Raw genomic sequence first — 23,348 nt, forward strand, 5'->3', positions numbered from 1 at the left:
AGAAAAGCCTCAACAGTTTCTTTGTGTTCTGTGTTTCAGAGAGTCTCTCACAGCTGGATGGTAAGTCCCAGTTTGCTCCTGTCTGATTTAGTTAAAGATGATCTTCACACTGTTGTTGGATAGAAATGTTTCAGATTGTCAGAGGTTTGTGTCAAACCTTTGGAGCAAATCAGCTGCAGTATTTCCACAAATGGATTCAGACAATTCCAACAACTGATGTATTGAATTAGAACAAAGTGTCAACACATTTCAGAAGAAAATCACTAAATCATCACTAAGAGCTTGTAGGTTCATTTCTTCTCTGAACATTGTTGATGATCTGCTTCAAACTTGACTTCCTGTCATGTCCAGGCTCTGTGATGGCTCTGACCCATTTCAACACTTGGATCAAATCAGTCATTGTCTGTGTTTTCAACTTGTTGCAGCTCATCACACAAAAACCTTTAAGACTCCACTGCATCAAACTGAGAAATTAATCTATGTGGGTTTAACTAAACAGTTGAAGTTTTCAAGGTTTTAAAGCTCAAATGTGTCTCCGGCTGATGTCTGTGGCCAGGTCCCACTGAGTAATCGTCTTCTGGGACTAGGCGTGAAGGTTACAGATGGTAAGTGGCCGTGGATGGCGAGTCTACAGAAGGATGGACGTCATGTGTGTGGTGGGACTCTGGTGAACGAGGACTTTGTGCTGAGCAGTGCCGACTGTTTCTCAAGGTGAGACACCTGGAGTCATGTTCTCACATGTTTTAAAGTGTTGAGTTGTCCTCAGTCCTAATTTAGCTCATGTTATCTCCCTCAGTTCAGCCACAGCATCTGATTGGACCGTGGTCCTGGGTCGTCTGAAACAGAACGGCTCCAACCCCTTTGAGGTGAAACTGAATGTGACAGACATCACTCTGAGCAACCACACTGGGCCTAATGCAGCAGCGCTGCATCTGGAGACCCCCGCCCCCCTGTCCGACTCCATCCTGCCCATCTGTGTGGACACCGGACGAAACTTCAGTGTGGGCTCCACGTGCTGGGTTGCAGGCTGGAGCTCCGGGGCAGGAGGGGGTGAGTCCCTGACACTAGTCTGACACAGTAATGTTAACTGTCTGCATCATTTCACCTCTTTCCATCAAACATAGTAAAGTTAGAGAGATAATTACAACCTGCTTCTGATGCCACTTGTCACCATTTTCTGATTCTCCCAACTTTAGTGGAACAAGTTCTGCAGGAATTCCAGACCTCTGTGGTGGACTGTGAGGACACATCGAGTGACAGCATTTGTACAGAAGCTTTGACACTGGAGCAGGTGAATAATCAGATTAGTATTATTATTATTGTTCCTACACACAGTGTGTTGGTGTGTGTTTGTATTTTATCAAAGTGTCTGTTGGTCCTTTAAAGGGTCAGAGGTCAGGGTCAGATTGACCATACTGGACTTGAACTTTTCCATATTTCTTCTTTGTTCAGGGGTTTTCTGGAGGTCCGTTGATGTGTCAGCAGGATGGTTCTTGGTTCCTGGCAGGAGTGTTAGTAGCTGACAACAAACTCAACAATGGAACACAAGAAGTAGAAGGGAAGTCTATCACAAACAACTGGTTGGTCTTTCCCCAACGAGGTATCTTCCGAATCTTCAACACAGCAGTGTAGATGAAGGATTCTATCATTCGGCTTCCACTAACAACTAACTAATGTTTTCATGGGTAAAAAGTAGTGTCATTACTTGATGGGCTTCTTAAAACTATAGTTTCCTATTCTGACAACACCCTGAATATCAGTGAGGATGATGCTGCTCTCCCTATTTTTTTCTCCATGTGTCTCCACTTGTTCAGATAAAACCTCCAACTACACCTGATTTCCACCATGTGTCTGACACAAATGTCTATAAAGAATTAATTATTTTAGACACAGTCTGATCTTAAAGCTCCTCTAATAATCCACATAGCAGAGTGTGTAGAGTAGTGAAGTTGTCCAATCAGACATCCAGGGTTCCTGCAGCAGACGTTCATGTTCTCCACTGCAGTGTGAGCTGCTGTTCACCTTGGATAGAGCAGAGTCTTCTTTCATCCACCAGTAGTTTAGCTCTGATTATCCAGCAGTGACTAACAGCTGTGCAGGAGAGGAGTCACACAATGATCCCACAAGAATAGAAGTTTCCTGTTTCATTTCTTCTCTGAACATTGTTGATGATTTTAATAAAGGAACCTGCATCTCTGAGCTGTTTGTGACTTTTACTTAACCAACAATTTCCACTGTGCACATTCACAAAATGATCATTGAATAAACTTCTACTTTAAAAACATGGTATAAATCAAATTACTGATTCATTTATTTTGACTAGGGTGGAAAACTATTAAAGCCACTTCTTAATATAATCACTGCAGTGTAACTCCACCACCACTATGACCTCAATAATGAACACATAGCATTTAATGCAGCTTGTGTTAGAATGAGCCATTGCTTTGCTGCTACAGAGCTCGACACTGTGAGTGACTCAGAGTAGAAACACCCACTGATTCCCAGTATTTCATTGTCACTTGAAGAGTTCACTGGGTCGACACTGTTGTTCATCATGTTTGTTTCCTCCTCCTTGGTTGTTCCAACTGAACCTAAACTCTGAACAGGACAGAGCTGAGCCACTGTACAGAATCTTCTTCAACAGCTTCCAGGTTTCAACCGGTAATAATGCTACAAATATTGGTAGAACTAAAACTGCTAGTAGCTATAGGGGCAAGGAAACAAATTAAAATATCATCTAAAAAAGATCAAAGAAAAAAATAATATAAATGAGGGTAAAATGCACAATCAATGACAACAATAAGTTATTAAGTATGAAAATTAATGGAACCATTAAAAAGCTTTTCACAACAATTCAGATTTTGTACAGTTGCAAAATCCCACAGCTAAAATACATGTTACATTAGTCACACAGAGCATGACAGTTTACTATACTGCAAGTGGCACCAAACAGACTTCAAAGTAAAGTGAAAATGTCCATAAAACTAAATCAGTGGTCAAAACTCCACAAAAAAGCTCAAAAACGTAGTGACATTAAAATCAAAGGGCTTCAGACACAAAGACGAGACTCAAAGGTCTGTGTATTATCCATTCATTCTGGTTTTAGATCAGATCTAGAAAAATAACTGAACTAAAAACCGGTCCAGAGTTTTGTTGAGACATTTTCTGCCCTTAAATATCCAGGATCTATTAGCAGAAATGCAATGTATCATTTATATTCACGTTTTCATCAGGGTGTAACCACCTGGAAATAATCATTCAGAATGAAGCTTTTGTGTCTTCATAGAGCCACAGACCGTTTGTGGAGGTTAGGTACTCAAAAACTGTACTTAAGTAAAAGTACAAATACACAAATAAGTTTACTCTGGTAAATGTATAAGTACCAAGTAAAAGTAAGTAAGTACATGATTTATGGGGCATGAACTAAGTAATGTTACTAGACATAAATGATGGTCTGAAGCTGGTTTAACTATGATCTGATGCTTTTTTCTCTTGTATTTCTAAACTATTCATGTTGTAACATCAAACAGTGACAGTAACAGTCTAAGAGTTCTGTCATTTCAAAAATAAAACACTGATACAACCACTGAGAAAATGTCCAGAGAGCAAGTGATAAACTCAGGAGCCTCAGAAATCTTTGAATGAGGACAAAACCTAAGAGTAAATGTTCTTCTCCAAGACAAAACCTGCAGCTTGACAGTCTTCCTGTGTAGAACAGGGTTAGTGCTGCCCTCTTGTGGCTGAAAGTAGCAGTTAATAAAATAAGTTTTATTTCCACCACTGATCTACAGGGATTTACAAGTTAAGGAGCAAACAGTAAATCGTACAGTAAATTTCTCTTATATTTGTCTGCAATTTAAAGCTTTTCTCAGATAATTACAGTGTTTCTGAAGCAAAGTAACTGTGGGCAGTTTGGGGATTTTATCCACAAGAGCAAACTCTGTAGTGGATTGTTGCCTTACAGATAATTTGGTATTTGGTACCAAAACCACTGGAAATTTTGACATATTTTAAATAATGACTGATCTTAATTATCCTGACTGCTGCAAGAACTAAATCATTTCATGTGTTTTCAATCTCAACCAAAGTTGATGGAAAGGGGAAAGTTGGGTGAAGATGAAGGCTGCTTCTTCTTCTTTATCGATTCCTACACAATAAAGTTAAAACATTTAATTAAAATGAAATAAAAAACTTAAAACAAACCAAACATGTGACCACTTTTCTCCAATAAAAATAGGCTAAATGACTCATTACAATATTGGAGACGTGTGATGCTAATTAGAGGAAACATTTTGAAATATCACTAGAATCCAATCATTTAAAATCTTTTCTAAGTCGGATTTTTTTCCTTTTTTTATTCCATTCAGTATTTAAGTCTGCAACCAGTTCTGGAAAGTAACAAAGTACAAGTGCTTCATTACTGTAGTTAAGTATATTTTTCATGTATCTGTACTTTACTTCAGTAGATTGAATTATGGCTCCACTACATTTCTAATATTGTTGCATTACATGTTACAATCATATTAATTTACACATATTTCACAATTAACCACTTTCTCCACAAGCGACACAGGAATCACTTTATTAAGGCAGGTGCAGCCTGTTAGTCTCTCCATCCACAGCTTTAATTAAAAGACTCATATTATCAGCAGTACTCAAAGTCAGCCAGTACTCAGTAATTTTACTCTTTGGCATATTGTGCTGAGTTCAGCCTGTCTACAGAGACCTGCATTCACTGTGCAGGAGCAAAAACCCCTGGACTGATGGTCTATTTTCACACATAGAGCTGCTGAATTCATTGTAAAACATGTCTTCAAATGTGAAACAGCCACATGCACTAGTGCTCAGTGGGGTTACGACCATCCACTGTGATGACTTGGATCAGATGCAAATAACAAAATGTTGCTACACGAGAAGCAAAGACCTTTACACTAATGTTGTGTCCTTTTTAAGGGATTTCTGTGGAAGATCAAGATCAACGACTTTCGTCTTGTCCTTTCAGAGGTTGCTACCCCCCAAAAAAAGCACTGATCCACAGAAAGAGAAACAAATAGTCGAGTACTTTTCCTAGTAATGTTTAAAGTAAAATATAAATCATGTCACATTTTTTATACATTACGGAGCAATTCAGGATTTTATTTGACTGCAGCATGTTCTGCATTATTCTGTTTCATATTTCCTCATTTTGGCTTCAGGTCCACAGTCCACTTGGCCCGACAGTCTTTTTCTCCTATGTTAGACACAAGAAAACTAAATGTACATGTCAAATCTGGAAATTGCGATGAGACATGTCAATAATCACCATGTTAACAAGTTATGTGCATCTGTGGTGATCAGTTAAATTTCTGTAGAGATTAGTACCAACCTTTCTGACATGTTACCACAGTGGATTGAATTAAGTAGAAATGCATTAGTCAGAGACACTTTGTTTTATCATCCAAAGACACAGTAATCATGTCATTTGTGGTTTTATATCGTGGCAACTCATGAACGCAGCCGTGACCAATGTGGTAAATCTTTCAGGTGGTCAATTTGCCTAAAACTCCACCATCGTTTTCACACCAGTAACCAGCTACATCAGCAAGTGCGTTGATGACGTGATCTTCTCCAAGACCATCACTACACGCTCCAACAGGAAGCCGTGGATGAATGCTAATGTGCGTGTGCTGCTGAAACAAAGAGACTCTGCCTTCAGAACAGGGGACAAGACGGCCTTAAGAACAGCAAGGGATCATTGGAGTCTCTCTGCCCTCTATTATGCACATTTACACCACACGCTGTATCCGCAAAGCCAACAGCATTGTGGACGACCCCACTCACCCATCACACACACTCTTCACACTCCTGCCATCAGGAAAGAGGTTCAGAAGATTTCGGGCCGCCACATCCAGACTGTGCAACGTTTTTTTACCCGCAAGCCATCAGGCTCCTCAATACACAGAACTGAAATGGAACTTACACAAAATACAACCCGAACTCAACACACACACTCATCACTCATTACTCATCTCAATTCATTCCACCATCATTTATTTATTTATTTGTTATTATTCTTTACTTATGCTGCTTTTTGCACCTTTAGCACATTTGACTGTACTGTACTGTAAAATCGAAGTATACAATAGGTTTACTGGTCGGGACTGTCTCATGTTTTGTCTCCTGTCCTGTGTTATTTTGTGTTGTCTGTCTACACTGTCTGTCTGTACAGTTTTTTGTCTGCACTGTTTGCACTAGGTTGCACTCGATGCACTTTACATAGCTTGTAGCACCTTGGTTCTGGAGGAACGTTATCTCATTTCCACTGTGTACTGTGTAAAACTGTGTATAGTAGAAATGACAATAAAAGCCACTTGACTTGACAATGGAGAGAAACCATATTGGTGTAAGATTGTGGAAAAGCTTTTAATACTTTAGGTTCCATAAAAACACACCAGCGTATTCACACTGCAGAAAAACCGTATTGGTGTGAACACTGTGGGGCATCTTTCACACATGTTGTGCAACTGAAAAGGCATCAACGTGTTCACACAGGAGAGAAACCATGTGAAATGTGGGAAAAGCTACACTACTTCTTTAATTTACATTTAACACATTCATTGCTGATAACAAGTCATGTGGATTTTACGTGTTGATAAAACTTAATAACTGCAGTTACATTTTGTTTCAGGATTTGAAAAACATATATATTCACCCTTTTGCTGTCAAGTAAAATTACTGATGAAAAAACTGTTGGTCCATAGCACAATGTCTTAAACTGTCCTACGTGAATAAATAGCAGCATGATGCTGCATTGTCCTATTTTGTCTTTGCTGCTTTTTTGTGGTTATTAAGGGGAGAAACTCATTGTCCCAATGACACAGTGTGCTTCTAGAAACAGTTTTGTCTAAATGTCTAATTGCTGTTATATAATCCAGGACAAGCTTCACCCACTTTGTATTTTTTACCATTATACAATGTTTTTAGTAGGTTTTCTACATTGTTAAATATTACATAAAAAACATCAGTATGTTGTGTTGTAGAGCACTGTGACACACTGAACCATCATCAAAGAACAAGTGTGTTAACATTTGTCTAATCCATCAGAAATAGACTAAATGATCACATTATATAATGTAATACTTTATTGACTAATAAAAGAGGAAATGCATTTACAAATTGAACAATTAATACATCTATAAATAATTTCTAAATACAATATTTATAATATACTTGGAATTCTGAAATAAACTTCCATTAAAAATTCACTTCTCAGCTCTTCCTGTCCTTTCCACCGGACGACTTCACTGTCTCATTGCGCATTTCTGCCTGTCTCTCAGACATCTCCGCCTGGATGAGAGAAAGACATCTTCAGCTCAACGTCTCCAAGTCCGAAGTCCTTGTCTTCCCAGTCAGACCTTCGACACAACATAGCGTCAGCATCAACATTGGATCTACAATGATTGTCCCACTTAGTTGGCCAGAAATCTGGGGTCATCATCAACGACCAACTGAGCTTTAAGGAGCACATCTCCTCAGTCTCTAGGGCAGCAGATTTGTCTTCTACAACATCAGGAAGATCAAACCCTACCTCACGGAATATACAACCCAACTCATTGTACAGGTGCTGGTCTCAACATCTTAAGCTCTGCTACCTCCAGCTCTGCCTCCTGTCTTTTCTTCAGTGCCACTGTCTCTAAGCCGAACAATATCTCTGGTCTCACCACCGTCTTGAACATCTTTCCTTTCATTCTTGCTGATACTCTTTTATCACACAACACACCTGACACTTTTCTCCACCCGTTCCAACCTGCCTGCACTCGCCGCTTCACCTCTTTTCCACACTCTCCGTTGCTCTGAACCGTTGACCCTGAGTACTTAAAGTCCTGCACCTTCTTCACCTCTGCTCCCTGTAACCTCACTGTTCCACCTGGGTCCCTCTCATTCACACACATGTATTCTGTCTTGCTGCGGCTAAGCTTCATTCCTCTGTTTTCCAGAGCAGACCTCCACCTCTCTAGATTTTCCTCCACCTGCTCCCTGCTCTCACTACAAATAACAATGTCATCTGCAAACATCATAGTCCATGGAGATTCCTGTCTAACCTCATCTGTCAGTCTGTCCATCACCAGAGCAAACAAGAAGGGGCTCAGAGCTGATCCTTGATGCAGACCCACCTCCACCTTGAACTCCTCTGTCACACCTACAGCACCTCACCACTGTCTTACAGCTCTCATACGTGTCCTGCACCACTCTAACATACTTCTCTGCCGCTCCAGACGTCCTCATACAATACCACAGCTCCTGTCTCATCACTCTGTCATACGCTTTCTCTAAATCTACGAAGACACAATGCAACTCCCTCTGACCTTCTCTGTACTTCTCCATCAGCGTCCTCAAAGCAAATACTGCATCTGTTGTTCTCTTTCTAGGCATGAAACCATATTGCTGCTCACAAATACTCACCTCTGCCCTTAGCCGAGCTTCCACTACTCTTTCCCACAACTTCATTGTTTGGCTCATCAGCTTTATTCCTCTGTAGTTGCCACAGCTCTGCACATCTCCCTTGTTCTTAAAAATTGGTACCAGTACACTTCTCCTCCAGTCCTCAGCATCCTCTCACTCTCCAAGATCTTGTTAAACAAACTAGTCAGAAACTCTACTGCCACCTCTCCTAGACACTTCCATACCTCCACAGGTTTGTCATCAGGACCAACTGCCTTTCTGCTCTTCATCCTCTTCAATGTCCTCCTCACTTCACTCTTACTAATCTTTGCTACTTCCTGCTCCACACCAGTCACCTCTTCTACCCTTCATTCCCTTTCATTTTCCTCATTCATCAACTCTTCAAAGTTCTCCTTCCATCTTCCCATCACACTGCTGGCACCTGTCAATGCATTTCTATCCTTATCTTTAATCAAACTAACCTGCTGCACATCCTTCCAATCTCTATCTCTTTGTCTGGCCAACCTGTACAAATCCACCTCTCCCTCTTTAGTGTCCTAACATACAAGTCCTCATATGCTCTTTGTTTGGCCTTTGCCACCTCTATCTTCACCTTACGCTTACGCTTACGCTTACGCTTACGCTATCTCCCTGTACTCCTGTCTACTCTCTTCAGTCTCTCAGTGTCCCACTTCTTCTTAGCTAACCTCTTTCTCTGTATACACTCCTGAACTTCCTCGTTCCACCACCAAGTCTCCTTCTCCGCTTTCCTCTTTCCAGATGACACACCGAGTACCCTCCTACCTGTCTCCCTGATCACATTATCTGTAGTAGTCCAGTCATCTGGAAGCACCTCCAAACCACCCAGAGTCTGTCTCAGCTCCTCCCTGAAAACTAAACGACATTCTTCCTTTTTCAACTTCCACCACTTCGTCCTCTGCTCTGCCTTAGTCCTCTTCATCTTCCTCACCACCAGCATCATTTTACACACCACCATCCTGTGTTGTCTGGCTACAGTCTCCCCTACCAATGCTTTACAGTCACTGATCTCTTTCAGATTACAACTTCGACACTTGTTCCTGCTTCTTCTGAAAGAAAGTGTTTACTACAGCCATTTCCATCCTCTTTGCAAAATCAACCACGATCTGTCCTTCTGTGTTCCTGTCCTGAAGACCAAACCTGCCCATCACAGTCTCATCACCTCTGTTCCCTTCACCTACATGTCCATTGAAATCTACACCAATGACTCTCTCACCTCTGGAGATGCTCTGCATCACTTCATCTAACTCACTCCAGAATTTCTCCTTCTCTTCTAACTCACATCCTACCTGTGGGGCATAACCACTCACAACATTGAACATCACCCCTTCAACTTCCAGCTTCAGACTCATCAACCTGTCTGATACTCTTTTCACCTCTAGAACCTTCCTCACAAAATCCTCTTTCAATATAACTCCTACTCCATTTCTCTTCCTATCTGACCCATGGTAGAACAACTTGAACCCTGCTCCTAAGCTTCTAGCCTTGCTACCTTTCCACCTGCTCTCCTGGACACACAGTATGTCCACCTTCCTTCTCTGCATCATGTCGATCAACTCTCTAGTCTTCCCTGTCATAGTACCAACATTCAAAGTCCCCACTGTCAGTCCTACATTCTTAGCTTTCCTCTTCTCTCTCTGCCTACGAACACACCTTCCTCCTCCTCTTCTTCGTTTTCAACTAACAGTAGTCCAATTTCCACCAGTACCCTGTAGGTCAACAGCACCGGTGGCGGTCGTTGTTAACCTGGGCCCCGACCGATCCGGTATGGAAGTCTTTGTCACGATTCGCATGTTTGATTTGGCATGTGTTTTACGTCGGATGCCCTTCCTGCGACAACCCTCTGCATTTATCCAGACTTGGGACTGGCACAAGAAGACACTGGCTTGTGCCCCCTTGCGGTTGCATTGATCTATATAAACTTCACATAATGTAAATAATTTAAAAACACTCAACGACAGATTCCACTAATTACTTTGATCTTGGATTTTTGATCTTGGAGCGAATTTTACTTCTAGTGAATATAGAAACATATGCAAAGCAATACAAAAAAATCTAATGACATAATTTTAATTAATATAAATGACCTGAATAACTAAATGTTTGCTTCGGAATTATAAATGTTATTTAATTTAATAAATATTTGAAAAAAAAAGAATTTAAAATGTGTCTCCTTTATTTAAGCAGAATATTTCTTCACTGTCCACATGCAGTAATGTCCATAACAATCTAAAATATGAGCTAATATGCTGAGGAAATAAATTCATAAATGTTCATCATTCCATCAGTTTCTCACTCACTATGAAACACAATTTCTTTCCTGGTTCAGTTTCTCCCATCAGCTCAGGGTTTCCACTTCAGATCATGTGGTCTGTCAGATGTGTGCTGGCTCACACAAGCTCAACAGTTTGTGATGGTCAGTTTGGGGGTTCAGGGTTTTCGACCAGGTACATTTCCACATATGACTCTACACAGTCGAGCTGAGAATCAGTGAAGCTACGGTCGACAGGTGGACAGTCACCACCTGAGCCACTGCTGCCCCCTCACCACAGATCTCAGTTCATCAGTGTTCAGTTTATCTTTTTTACATTATATTAAATATACTTATATATTATTATATTTTTTCTTTCTTTTTTCATTCACATTGTAGGAAATTATTAAGAATCACTTCATCACATCAGCTCTGGCATATGCACCTTCCTCTCCCCCCTCCCTCCCTCAGACAAACCTCTCTCTGCTTCTTTGCCAAACCATAGATTACATGTTTCTGTGTTAATGTTTCTCTGTTATCACCAAACCAATGGAGCGTTTCTCAAAAACAAAGTTACAAATATTAAAATTTATGGACAAATGTTTTTTACCAGAAAACCTGCATTCAGCTCTTTTTTGAGGAAAAGTTGATTTGGGCATCAAATGCTGCCAGATACTGGACTTAATTGGACACAGTGTGTCTCACTGAGGTCAAAGGAAGGACAACAAGTTGATTTACATCCGTTCAGCTCCTTAGTACATTCAGTCCCGTGTTCATTCAACCATCTCAAGCTGAGTTTTTCATATATTAAAAAAAGCTTTACAGACAATAAAATGTCCAGTTGGATAAAACATATTTACAAACCACAGCTGGAAAACGCTCCAGGATAATCAGATAAAGATAATGAAAGGATGGAAAACAAACTCTATTTCAAATTAATGGGCTTTTAAGAGGTGTTTCCTGTCAGATCACTGCCAACAACTCTGGAATCACTTGTTGCATGAAGAGAGAAAACTAATCCAGTCTCTGTTGATCTGTGGAACGTCGGCTATTTGGACAAAGCACAAAAATGTAGTTAACATTAGCAGCACAGCTAATGCTGCTGAAGAGCTACAACAACCATTAACCCTCCTGTTATGTTGGTTTCTGAGGAACAGCCTTGATGTTCCCGGGTCAATTTGACCCGGGAACATCAATTCTCTTTTGACATGGTCAACTTGACCCTTATTATACAGTTAATCATACAAAAGTGTCAGAAACCAAAAAGTCCCAAAAAACATTGTTTATATCTCATCATTAAATCCATTACTAACCATTTCAATCAATATTTAGTTCAATGATGTTCTTTACTGTTCACAGATCATGGTTCAATGAGCATAGGTCACTCGTTTATTACAAAAAGATCATGTTAAAACTTTTTTGAATGTACACTGAAAAAAAACTACAAATAAATTACAATAGTTTTATAGGCAATTGATTTTTAAAAATTTTATTTTATATTTTGAAATTTTTTTTTTGTTTATGGAGTGATATTGATAAATTAAAACCTGAACAGCACCTTTGTAATATAAACATGTAGGGGGGTTACACATATGTGAACGGAACCATTTTTAGTTTATAGGTTGATTACACTACATAAGCCAAACAGGAGAAGTTTCAAATTGAAAAAATACTTTTAAGTATTTTTTTTAGATTGTTAAACTTTAAAACGGGTCAATTTGACCCTGAACACAACAGGAGGGTTAAGGTGGATTAATTTTTCTCAGTGCTTCATTCCGGTTGTGAATCAATTAAAACACCTTCAATCTCAACACAACTCTCTGTTAGCACCTACACAAGAATAATGTCCAACAGACCAGAGATAATCTTCAGATAAGAACCACAAAGTGTGCTGCACATTTTGTTCTATGCTTAACTGAATTTTTCATTAACTCTATCAGGATATGAGATGTTGTTCATGTCACACAGCTCTGATCCACATGTCTTAACTGTGGCTCATGTAAATTCAGGTTCACAGATATTATAGTCATCATTTTCCTCACAACCTTTTCCAGAAACTATAACCATCTCTTTATTTTTCCTAATGTAAAGGTGAAGATTATGATCTGTAGACCAGCTCCTTTCTCTATGCTGATACATCTGATGTTGTTCTGAGCCTAACCAGTGTCGTGTCGTCAGCACATTTAAACTTCTTCACTGAGTCATGACAAGTGGTCCAATCATTTGTGTAAAGTCTAGATTTCTGTATGTAGGAAGGTTTTATAGATGAATAACAAGGAATGATTAGTCCTTGTCAGCAAAGACGTCCATCCAGCTTCTGAAGTAATGATTGATGAACATGGTGCAGAATCTCTTTGAACTGGAAAAGACTTGAACTTGGTTTGGTAAAAAGACACAACAATGGTTTAGTTTGATCTATTGCTTGTCAAAGAAGCAGAGAGAGGTGTGTCTGAGGGAGGGAGGGGGGAGAACAAGGTATTTATACCATGTCAGATGTGAGGACTTGACACTTGCAGCGATGGCTTCCTACAAAGTGATGAGTGTGGTGACTCTGCAGACACCAGGTAAGAACCTCCTCACTGTCCACACCTGAACCAATCAGGTTTCAGATCTAATTCACGTAAAAAACTGAACACTGATGAAGTGAGATCTGTGGTGAGGGGGCAGCAGTGGCTCAGGTGGTGACTGTCCACCTGTCGACCGTAGCAGCCCAACTGTGTAGAGTCATATGTGGAAATGTACCTGGAAATGTTATATTTTATTAACATAATTTGTATTAAAATAGAATTTATACTTCTGAAGCAAAAATTTAATTACAGAGTAAATTTTAATTTATTAAAAATATAATTAGATTTGATGTGTTTTTGAGTTATTTAAGTTACATATGAGTAAAATAAATACATAGAGAAATAAAATTCAAGTCACTTGAAACCTTTAGCATCTAAATTTTATTTTGTCATCTGTTGAATTTTGTGGAAAAAGACAAAATAAACAACAAACAATTTTTAATAATGTTTAAAAAGAAATCTGTTGATAATTAGTAATAAATGTTAAAAAATAAATTTAAAACATATTTAGTGAAAACATTAGTGTTGTATAAAAGGTGTGTGTGTGTATTACTAACAGTTTCTTTGTGTTCTGTGTTTCAGAGAGTCTCTCACAGCTGGATGGTAAGTCCCAGTTTGCTCCTGTCTGATTTAGTTAAAGATGATCTTCACACTGTTGTTGGATAGAAATGTTTCAGATTGTGTTTGTGTCAAATCTAGAACTTCAGACTGCAGGTAGACAACACAAATCAGTCACATTTTTTTATAAAATGTGACTGATTTGCTATAATCAGGCTGATTCAGACAATTACAAAAACTCATGACTTGAATTGAAACAAAATCAGTGAAAACATTTCAGTCAGAGTCAAGATTCTTTGTCATTTCACACGTTATTTTTTAAAAGCACAGACTGAAATGAAATTTTGTTCCTCACGAGTTTCTGAGCACAAAATAGAAAAGTAGTAATAAAAAAAAGCAATCAACTGTAAATAGGTCACAAAAACACAACACACAGTAGATTAAAGTGACAAATGATTTCAAATTGTAAACAGTTACACTCATTAAGCAGTGGTCCTCTCATGGGGAGGGGTTTATGAGGACGGTGTGAGGGTGCAGTCTACTGTGAGTCTCACAGGAGTGTAGGAGTGGCCTTATTACCTGCTTAGCAAGCAGGTAATATACAGACTGGTTAGCACACAGGCAGTTTAGCAGATTAGCAGTTTAGCAGACCGGTAACAGGCCAAACTGATTTATCAGCAGGCTTCAGGCAGGTGATTGCAGACATTACCATGATCCAAATGACACATAGACAATGTCTGGAAGGCTCACTGAAGTCATGCAGGGGACTGTGGGAAGGGCTGGGTTTGAGTCACGGGAACAGGTGTAACCATTTAGGAGAGGTGATGAATGTAAAGTGGCTGAACAGAGCAGGATGTGGAGACAGGTGAATACAAAATAAAAGACAGAGACGGGAAGTGAAACCAAAGGGCCAATCATGACAAGTAGGGATCACCACGGCAAACCATTGCAGCTCTTCATGAAACTGTGCTGACAAAGTCAGAGACAAAAATTTTAATACTCCACTGCATCAAAGTGAAATATCCCAGGAGTCTTAGACTATATTTTGGTCTCTTTATAAACTTTGGAACCTCCACGATCATCTAAACTACATCTATGTGGGTTTAACTTAAACGCACAAAGTTTACAAGGCTTTAAAGCCAAAATTCTCAACCTGTTTGGTTTGTCTCCAGCTGTGGTCTGTGGCCAGGCCCCGCTGAATACTTGTGTTCTGAGAGGAAGCTCTTATGTTACAGATGGTGAGTGTCCGTGGATGGAGAGTCTACAGAAGGATGGACGTCGTGTGTGTGGTCGGACTCTGGTGGACGAGGACTCTGTGCTGAGCAGTGTCGACTGTTTCTCAAGGTGAGACACCTGGGACATGTTCGTGTTTGTCCATCACCACAGTGGACAGTTGTTGTAGAAAAGGACTGGGTCAGGTGGGGAATCCACAAAATACTGAGACAGACGGACTAACAGGTTGTTGGTTTGGTTCGGCACACAGTGATATATTGTTGACTGTAGCTTCATCCTTTGTCCTTTGGGACAGAAACACTGAGCCAGTTCTTTGATCAACAGTCCAACAAGTTGAACCTGTAAAGATCCAGTCCTGGTTTAAAATCAGATGTTTTAAAGTGTTGAGTTTTTCTCAGTCCTAATTTAACTCATGTTATCTCCCTCAGTTTACCCACAGGATGTGTTTGGACCCTCCCCCCAACCCTGTCCAAGTACAACTGTCTGGACAACGAAGGATGTTTGGTGTGAGCTTGTCATGCTGGCCATGTTTGTGCTTTTAAGGGTTTAAGGCCTTTCAGCCACCAGTAGTTTAGCTCTGATTATCCAGCAGTGACTAACAGCTGTGCAGGAGAGGAGTCACACAATGATCCCACAAGAATAGAAGTTTCCTGTTCAGTCATTTTTTCTCTGAACATTGTTGAAGATCTGCTTCACATGAGGATTTTATTAAAGGAACCTGCATCTCTGAGCTCTTTGTGACTTTTATTTAAATCAGTGATTTCCACTGTGCACGTTCACAAACTGATCATGTGCTGGGGTGTAGCTATAGACCCTCTAGAGGTATAGTAGCACCATCTATTGATAAAAATATGCTATAGCACCAAAGTGTGTCTTAAGAGAAATTATTGTTCCAGTTTCAGGAAGCTTGTCACATTAGTTTATACAGACATTGGACATGTACCAGGCGTGTCACATACAAAGGACTCACAAGGGCTAAACACTCAAGATAGAAGAAGGAACTCAAACTTGACATCCGATTAAGAAAATAACAAGATATTTTAGGGTTTTATGTAAGACAGACGGGTGGGTGGATTTCAAATAACATTATAAAATGAGCCTAATAACAAATACAAAGTGCAGAAAACACCACTCAGCAATAACGGAGAAGCAGTGGAACCCTGAGCTTGTTTCTCTACAACAACATATCTGTTAATCTGTGTTAATTTTTTCTTCTATATATAATATTAAATATATCTTTATATTATTTGATTTTTTTACATGTCACTTTGTAGGAAACCATTAAGATTCACTTCATCACACCAGCTCTGGCATAAACACCTTCTTCTAAAACCTCTCTCTGCTTCTTTGACAAACAATCCTGGCAGCGGCATCTTTCTCACTCTCGTAGCTTCTCTACCTGTGTGCTGCAGGGCTCAGTTCTTGGTCCTCTTCTCTTTTCTGTCTATACTACATCCCTGGGCTCTATCATCCACTCACATGGTCTTTCCTATCACTGCTATGCTGATGACACACAGCTCTTCCTGTCCTTTCCACTGGACAACTCCACTGTCTCATCGCGCATTTCTGCCTGTCTCTCAGACATTTCTTCCTGGATGAGAGGGACACATCTTTAGCTCAACCTCTCCAAGACCGAAGTCCTTGTCTTCCCAGCCAGACCTTCGACGCAACACAGCATCAGCATCAACATTGGATCTACAGTGATTGTCCCACTAAGTCGGCCAAAAATCTGGGGGTCATCATCATGTTGCAAAAAATATGAGCAATAAGGCAATAAAGGTGAGTTAGTGCAGTTCTGAAACAAATAAATGTGCAAATGCAAAATGTGACTCAATGTAAACAGTTGTGTCCATGTTAACAGTTATTTTATGTTCATGGTTGTAAACTCCTGTCAGCTGTTTAGGAGTCTGATGGCAGAGGGGAAGAAAGAGTTCTTCAGTCTCGAGGTTCTGCATTTCACACTTCTGTTCCTCCGTCCTGAGGGTAGAAGTGTGAACAGTCCGTGCTGGGGTTGGGAGGGGTCTTTGAGTATGGAAGCAGCTCTCCTGTGGACTCTGTGGTGGTAGATGCTCTGGAGAGAGGGCAGTAGAGTCCTGGTGATCTTCTGTGCAGGCTTCACTACTCTCTGCAGGTGTTTATGGTCCATGGCAGTAGTGCTGCTGTACCACACAGTGATGCAGTTGGTCAGGACACTCTGAATGACGCAGCTGTAGAAATTGCTGAGGATCTTAGGCGACATGCCAAACTTCCTCAGCCTCCTCAGAAAATACAGCCGCTGTTGGGTCTTCTTGACCCGCTGCGTGACGTGAGCTGTCCAAGTGAGGTCCTCACTGATGTGGACACCCAGGTATTTAAAGTTTAAAGTTCTCTCCTTTCTCATGTCCACGATCATTTCCTTCGTCTTGTCCGTGTTGAGGGTGAGGTTGTTGTCTCCACACCATGACACCAGACTGGCCACCTCCCTCCTGTAGGCTGCCTCGTCACCACCAGCAATGCGTCCTATCACTGCGGTATTGTCCGCAAACTTCAGGATGATGTTGTCCTTGTGGGAGGCGACACAGTCGTAGGTGAACAGGGTGTAGAGGATGGGGCTGAGTACACAACCCTGTGGAGTGCCAATGTTTGTGATGATACTGGCTGAAGACCTTTTACCAATCCTGACAGACTGAGTCCTGCCAGTCAGGAAGTCTTGGAGCCAGTCACAGAGGGTGGGGGGTAGACCAAGTGTGGACAGTTTGTGGGTGAGGTTGTGGGAAATGACCGTATTGAAGGCGGAGTTGTAGTTGATGAAGAGTATCCTGAGGTCTTCTTCTTCTTCTTTTCCTTTCGGCTGCTCCCTTTCAGGGGTCGCCACAGCGAATCATGTGCCTCCATCTAACTCTATCCTCTGCATCCTCTTCACTCACACCAACTAACTTCATGTCCTCCCTCACTACATCCATAAATCTCCTCTTTGGTCTTCCTCTAGACCTCCTGCCTGGCAGCTCCAACCTCAGCATCCTTCTACCGATATATTCACAGTTTCTCCTCTGAACATGTCCAAACCACCTCAATCTGGCCTCTCTGACTTTATCTCCAAAACATCTAACATGAGCTGTCCCTCTGATGTACTCATTCCTGATCCTGTCCATCCTCGTCACTCCCAAAGAGAACCTCAACATCTTAAGCTCTGCTACCTCCAGCTCTGCCTCCTGTCTTTTCTTCAGTGCAACAGTCTCTAAGCCGAACAACATTGCTGGTCTCACCACCGTCTTGAACACCTTTCCTTTCATTCTCGCTGATACTCTTTTATCACACAACACACCTGACACTTTTCTCCACCCGTTCCAACCTGCCTGCACTCGCCTCTTCACCTCTTTTCCACACTCACCGTTGCTCTGAACCGTTGACCCTAAGTACTTAAAGTCCTGCACCTTCTTCACCTCTGCTCCCTGTAACCTCACCATTCCACCTGGGTCCCTCTCATTGACACACATGTATTCTGTCTTGCTGCGGCTAAGCTTCATTCCTCTGTTTTCCAGAGCAGACCTCCACCTCTCTAGATTTTCCTCCACCTGCTCCCTGCTCTCACTACAAATAACAAAGTCATCTGCAAACATCATAGTCCAGGGAGATTCTTGTCTAACCTCATCTGTCAGTCAGTCCATCACCAGAGCAAACAAGAAGGGGGTCAAAGCCGATCCTTGATGCAGACCCACCTCCACCTTGAACTCCTCTGTCACACCTACAGCACCTCACCACTGTCTTACAGCTCTCATACATGTCCTGCACCACTCTAACATACTTCTCTGCCACTCCAGACATCCTCATACAATACCACAGCTCCTCTCTCGGCACCCTGTCATACGCTTTTTCTAAATCTACGAAGACACAATGCAACTCCCTATGACCTTCTCTGTACTTCTCCATCAGCGTCCTCAAAGCAAATACTGCATCTGTTGTTCTCTTTCTAGGCATGAAACCATATTGCTGCTCACAAATGTTCACCTCTGCCCTTAGCCGAGCTTCCACTACTCTTTCCCACAACTTCATTGTGTGACTCATCAGCTTTATTCCTCTGTAGTTGCCACAGCTCTGCACATCTCCCTTGTTCTTAAAAATTGGTACCAGTACACTTTTCCTCCAGTCCTCTGGCATCCTCTCACTCTCCAAGATCTTGTTAAACAAACTAGACAAAAACTCTACTGCCACCTCTCCTAGACACTTCCATACCTCCACAGGTTTGTCATCAGGACCAACTGCCTTTCCGCTCTTCATCCTCTTCAATGTCCTCCTCACTTCACTCTTACTAATCTTTGCTACTTCCTGCTCCACACCAGTCACCTCTTCTACTCTTCGTTCCCTTTCATTTTCCTCGTTCATCAACTCTTCAAAGGTCTCCTTCCATCTTCCCATCACACTCCTGGCACCTGTCAATACATTTCCATCCTTATCTTTAATCACCCTAACCTGCTGCACATCCTTTCCATCTCTATCTCTTTGTCTGGCCAACCTGTACAAATCCACCTTTCCCTCTTTAGTGTCCAACCTGGCATACAAGTCCTCATATGCTCTTTGTTTGGCCTTTGCCACCTCTATCTTCACCTTACGCTGTATCTCCCTGTTCTCCTGTCTACTCTCTTCAGTCTCTCAGTGTCCCACTTCTTCTTAGCTAACCTCTTTCTCTGTATACACTCCTGAACTTCCTCGTTCCACCACCAAGTCTCCTTCTCCGCTTTCCTCTTTCCAGATGACACACCGAGTACCCTCCTACCTGTCTCCCTGATCACATTATCTGTAGTAGTCCAGTCATCTGGAAGCACCTCCAAACCACCCAGAGTCTGTCTCAGCTCCTCCCTGAAAACTAAACGACATTCTTCCTTTTTCAACTTCCACCACTTCGTCCTCTGCTCTGCCTTAGTCCTCTTCATCTTCCTCACCACCAGCATCATTTTACACACCACCATCCTGTGTTGTCTGGCTACAGTCTCCCCTACCAATGCTTTACAGTCACTGATCTCTTTCAGATTACAACTTCTACACAAGATGTAGTCTACCTGAGTGCTTCTACCTCCGCTCTTGTACGTCACTTGTTCCTGCTTCTTCTGAAAGAAAGTGTTTACTACAGCCATTTCCATCCTCTTTGCAAAGTCAACCACCATCTGTCCTTCTGTGTTCCTGTCCTGAAGACCAAACCTGCCCATCACAGTCTCATCACCTCTGTTCCCTTCACCTACATGTCCATTGAAATCTGCACCAATGACTCTCTCACCTCTGGAGATGCTCTGCATCACTTCATCTAACTCACTCCAGAATTTCTCCTTCTCTTCTAACTCACATCCTACCTGTGGGGCATAACCACTCACAACATTGAACATCACCCCTTCAACTTCCAGCTTCAGACTCATCAACCTGTCTGATACTCTTTTCACCTCTAGAACCTTCCTCACAAAATCCTCTTTCAATATAACTCCTACTCCATTTCTCTTCCTATCTGACCCATGGTAGAACAACTTGAACCCTGCTCCTAAGCTTCTAGCCTTGCTACCTTTCCACCTGCTCTCCTGGACACACAGTATGTCCACCTTCCTTCTCTGCATCATGTCGATCAACTCTCTAGTCTTCCCTGTCATAGTACCAACATTCAAAGTCCCCACTGTCAGTCCTACATTCTTAGCTTTCCTCTTCTCTCTCTGCCTACGAACACACCTTCCTCCTCCTCTTCTTCGTTTTCAACTAACAGTAGTCCAATTTCCACCAGTACCCTGTAGGTCAACAGCACCGGTGGCGGTCGTTGTTAACCTGGGCCCCGACCAATCCGGTATGGAAGTCTTTGTCACGATTCGCATGTTTGATTTGGCATGTGTTTTACGTCGGATGCCCTTCCTGCGACAACCCTCTGCATTTATCCAGACTTGGGACTGGCACAAGAAGACACTGGCTTGTGCCCCCTTGCGGTTGCATTGAAGAGTATCCTGAGGTATGAGTCCTTATTTTCCAGATGAGAGAGGGAGTAGTGGATGGCTGCAGCAATGGCAGTCTGTTGAGGTGATGCTGGTGGTGTTGGTCCTGTAGTCTGTGATGTGCTGCAGTTTTTGCCACATCAGGCACGAGTCAGCATTAGAGTAGAAGCTGTCCAGCTTCTCTCTTCTCTCGGCCTCTTGGCCGCTGTGATGGCTTTTCTCAGTCTGTACTTCGCAGCTTTGTACTCGGTCTCATTGCCTGATCTAAATGCAAGAGAGCAAGCATGTAGCATCTGACTTCTTCTGATTTGGAAACTTCCTGATTTGTATGGTGGGCACGATGTTATCGACACAAGTGCTGATGTACCCAGTCACATACTCAGCATAATCCTGTACGCTGATGGAAAAGTCCTCCAGAGTGGCTGTCGATTTAAACACGTCCCAGTCTGTCAGAGCAAAACAGTCCTGCAAGGTTCTCTCAGTGTCTGGGATCCAGAGTTTAACCTGTTTGGTGACAGGGTGTGTTTGTTTCAGTCTTTGTCTGTAAGCATTGTACAGGAACAAAGAGATGTGGTCTGAGTGTCTGAAGTGGGGGCAGGGTGCCGCCCTGTATGCACCACGTATGTTGCTGTAAACATGATCGAGAGTGTTCTTATCAAGTGTGGGAATGAAGTCACCAGCAACAATAAAAACAGCGTCAGGATGAGCCGTTTCTAACACGCTGATGACGTAAACACCCATATCCCCCTTTAGTCTTACCGGACGCGGCCACTTGATTGCCTCGGTGAACAGACTGAGTCTGTAGCTGAATGGCGTCCTCTGGGACTTTGTCTGAGAGCCAGGTCTCGGTGAAAATCAGGGCGCAGCACTCTCTGATTTCCCGTTGGGTTGTAATCCTGGCTCATAGCTCGTCCAGTTTGTTTTCCAGGGACCGCACATTCGCTAGCTGGAGGCTAGGTAGCGGTGGTAGCATGGAGCCCTCCCCTCTTGCCTCACTTGCGTCGCCGTCTCTGAAGCGCTCTCCTGGGGTCAACTAACTCACTCAAGCCCGGTGCTTCGTTGCCCCCGGGGTGGTTTCGGTGGTGACTCTGGGAGCGAACATGAGTTGTAGCAGAATACAACTAGTAAAGTCAGTGTGTTGTGAGTTGGTGATGTCCAGTAATGGCTGTCGGTTGTATGTTAGCAGTGCATGACATTTATATACTGCAGAAAATACAAGAAACACACAAAGAAGACATTTCAGTGCGGAGCGAGCAAACACGTCTGCCTCGGAGGGAGCCATGTTGAGTGGACTGATTTTTGGTTTGGTTTTTGTATAGAACGAGGGCCATGTTTACGTCATCTACAGATCTGTTGGCTCTATAGACGAACTGCAGGAGGTCCAGAAGGGGTTCGGATCTCAGTAAAAAGAAATTACGTATTTTTGTCTTTTATATATTATTAAGTTAAATACATAAATATACTTATATAATATATTTTTTTTTACACGTCACTTTGTAGGAAACCATCAAGTTTCCATTCTTCTCCTCCCTCCCTCCCTCAGACAAACCTCACTCTGCTTCTTTGCCAAACAATAGATCACACATTTCTTTGTTAATGTGTCTCTGTTATCACCAAACCAATGAACTGTTTCTCAGAAACTTATGTTTTTCCAGGAAACTTGCGTCAGCCATTTTCTGACCAATAAAGCAGCTGGACACTGAGGAAAAGTTCCTTTTGGAATCAAATGCTGCCAAATACAGGACTTAATTGGACACTCTGTGTGTCTCACTGACGTCAAAGGTAACTTCAACTTCAAGAACCGAGTCCAAAGTGTCTGACAATTGGACAGAACATGATGCCACAGGAAGGAGAACAAGTAGGTTAACACCAGTTCAGCACCTTTCAATTCAATTAAACTTTATTTAGCGCCAATTCACAACAAAGTCATCTCAAGGCACTTTACAGAATAAAGTCAAGGTTATAAAGATGTATAGAGAGAACCCAACAATTCCCCCTGGAGCAAGCCATAGGCAACAGTGGAGAGGTAAAACTCCCTTTAACGGAAAAAACCTCCAGCAGAACCAGGCTCAGGGTGGACGAACATCTGCCTTGACCGGTTGGGGTGAGTGGAAAGGGGAGAGAGAAAAGAACAGAGCAACAAAAAGCAACAACAAAACATCGGGTAGGTTGTAGGATCAGTAGCTGCACACTCGAAGACACACAGCTTCAAAGCCAGGGACACCTGCAGAAATGGACAGAGAGAGGGGGAAAGGGAAGGACAAAGACAACTACGGGAGAAAACACAGAGTTAATGTCATACAGTGGTGACAAGAAGAGGAAAGGAGCTCGGTGAAT

At 41.9% G+C, this 23,348-nt stretch overlaps 2 protein-coding genes across 2 annotated transcripts; both read left to right on the forward strand.

Moving 5' to 3' along the window:
• Window positions 1-544: 544 nt before the first annotated feature.
• LOC137137049 (tryptase gamma-like) lies at window positions 545-2,199 on the forward strand. Its single transcript, XM_067522932.1, has 4 exons — window positions 545-711; window positions 797-1,050; window positions 1,197-1,291; window positions 1,453-2,199. Exons 1-4 carry the CDS (start codon window positions 620-622, stop codon window positions 1,630-1,632), a joined length of 621 nt encoding a protein of 206 aa, XP_067379033.1. The 5' UTR covers window positions 545-619; the 3' UTR covers window positions 1,633-2,199.
• Window positions 2,200-13,229: 11,030 nt separating this feature from the next.
• Window positions 13,230-15,799, forward strand: LOC137137068 (transmembrane protease serine 11E-like). Its single transcript, XM_067522954.1, has 4 exons — window positions 13,230-13,275; window positions 13,861-13,881; window positions 15,072-15,180; window positions 15,498-15,799. Exons 1-4 carry the CDS (start codon window positions 13,230-13,232, stop codon window positions 15,577-15,579), a joined length of 258 nt encoding a protein of 85 aa, XP_067379055.1. The 3' UTR covers window positions 15,580-15,799.
• The last annotated feature ends 7,549 nt before the right edge of the window (window positions 15,800-23,348 follow it).

This window comes from Channa argus, chromosome 12 (assembly GCF_033026475.1).
Source record: "Channa argus isolate prfri chromosome 12, Channa argus male v1.0, whole genome shotgun sequence".
Lineage (NCBI taxonomy): Eukaryota > Metazoa > Chordata > Actinopteri > Anabantiformes > Channidae > Channa > Channa argus.

Bases quoted from the DNA above. Each gene is read 5' to 3' on its own strand.
- LOC137137049 (XM_067522932.1), top strand. From the start codon at position 620: ATGGCGAGTCTACAGAAGGATGGACGTCATGTGTGTGGTGGGACTCTG. The intron at 712-796 runs GTGAGACACCTG...TATCTCCCTCAG, and splicing joins AGTGCCGACTGTTTCTCAAG to TTCAGCCACAGCATCTGATT. The intron at 1,292-1,452 runs GTGAATAATCAG...TTCTTTGTTCAG, and splicing joins AAGCTTTGACACTGGAGCAG to GGGTTTTCTGGAGGTCCGTT.
- LOC137137068 (XM_067522954.1), top strand. From the start codon at position 13,230: ATGGCTTCCTACAAAGTGATGAGTGTGGTGACTCTGCAGACACCAG. The intron at 13,276-13,860 runs GTAAGAACCTCC...TCTGTGTTTCAG, and splicing joins GGTGACTCTGCAGACACCAG to AGAGTCTCTCACAGCTGGAT. The intron at 15,181-15,497 runs GTGAGACACCTG...TATCTCCCTCAG, and splicing joins AGTGTCGACTGTTTCTCAAG to TTTACCCACAGGATGTGTTT.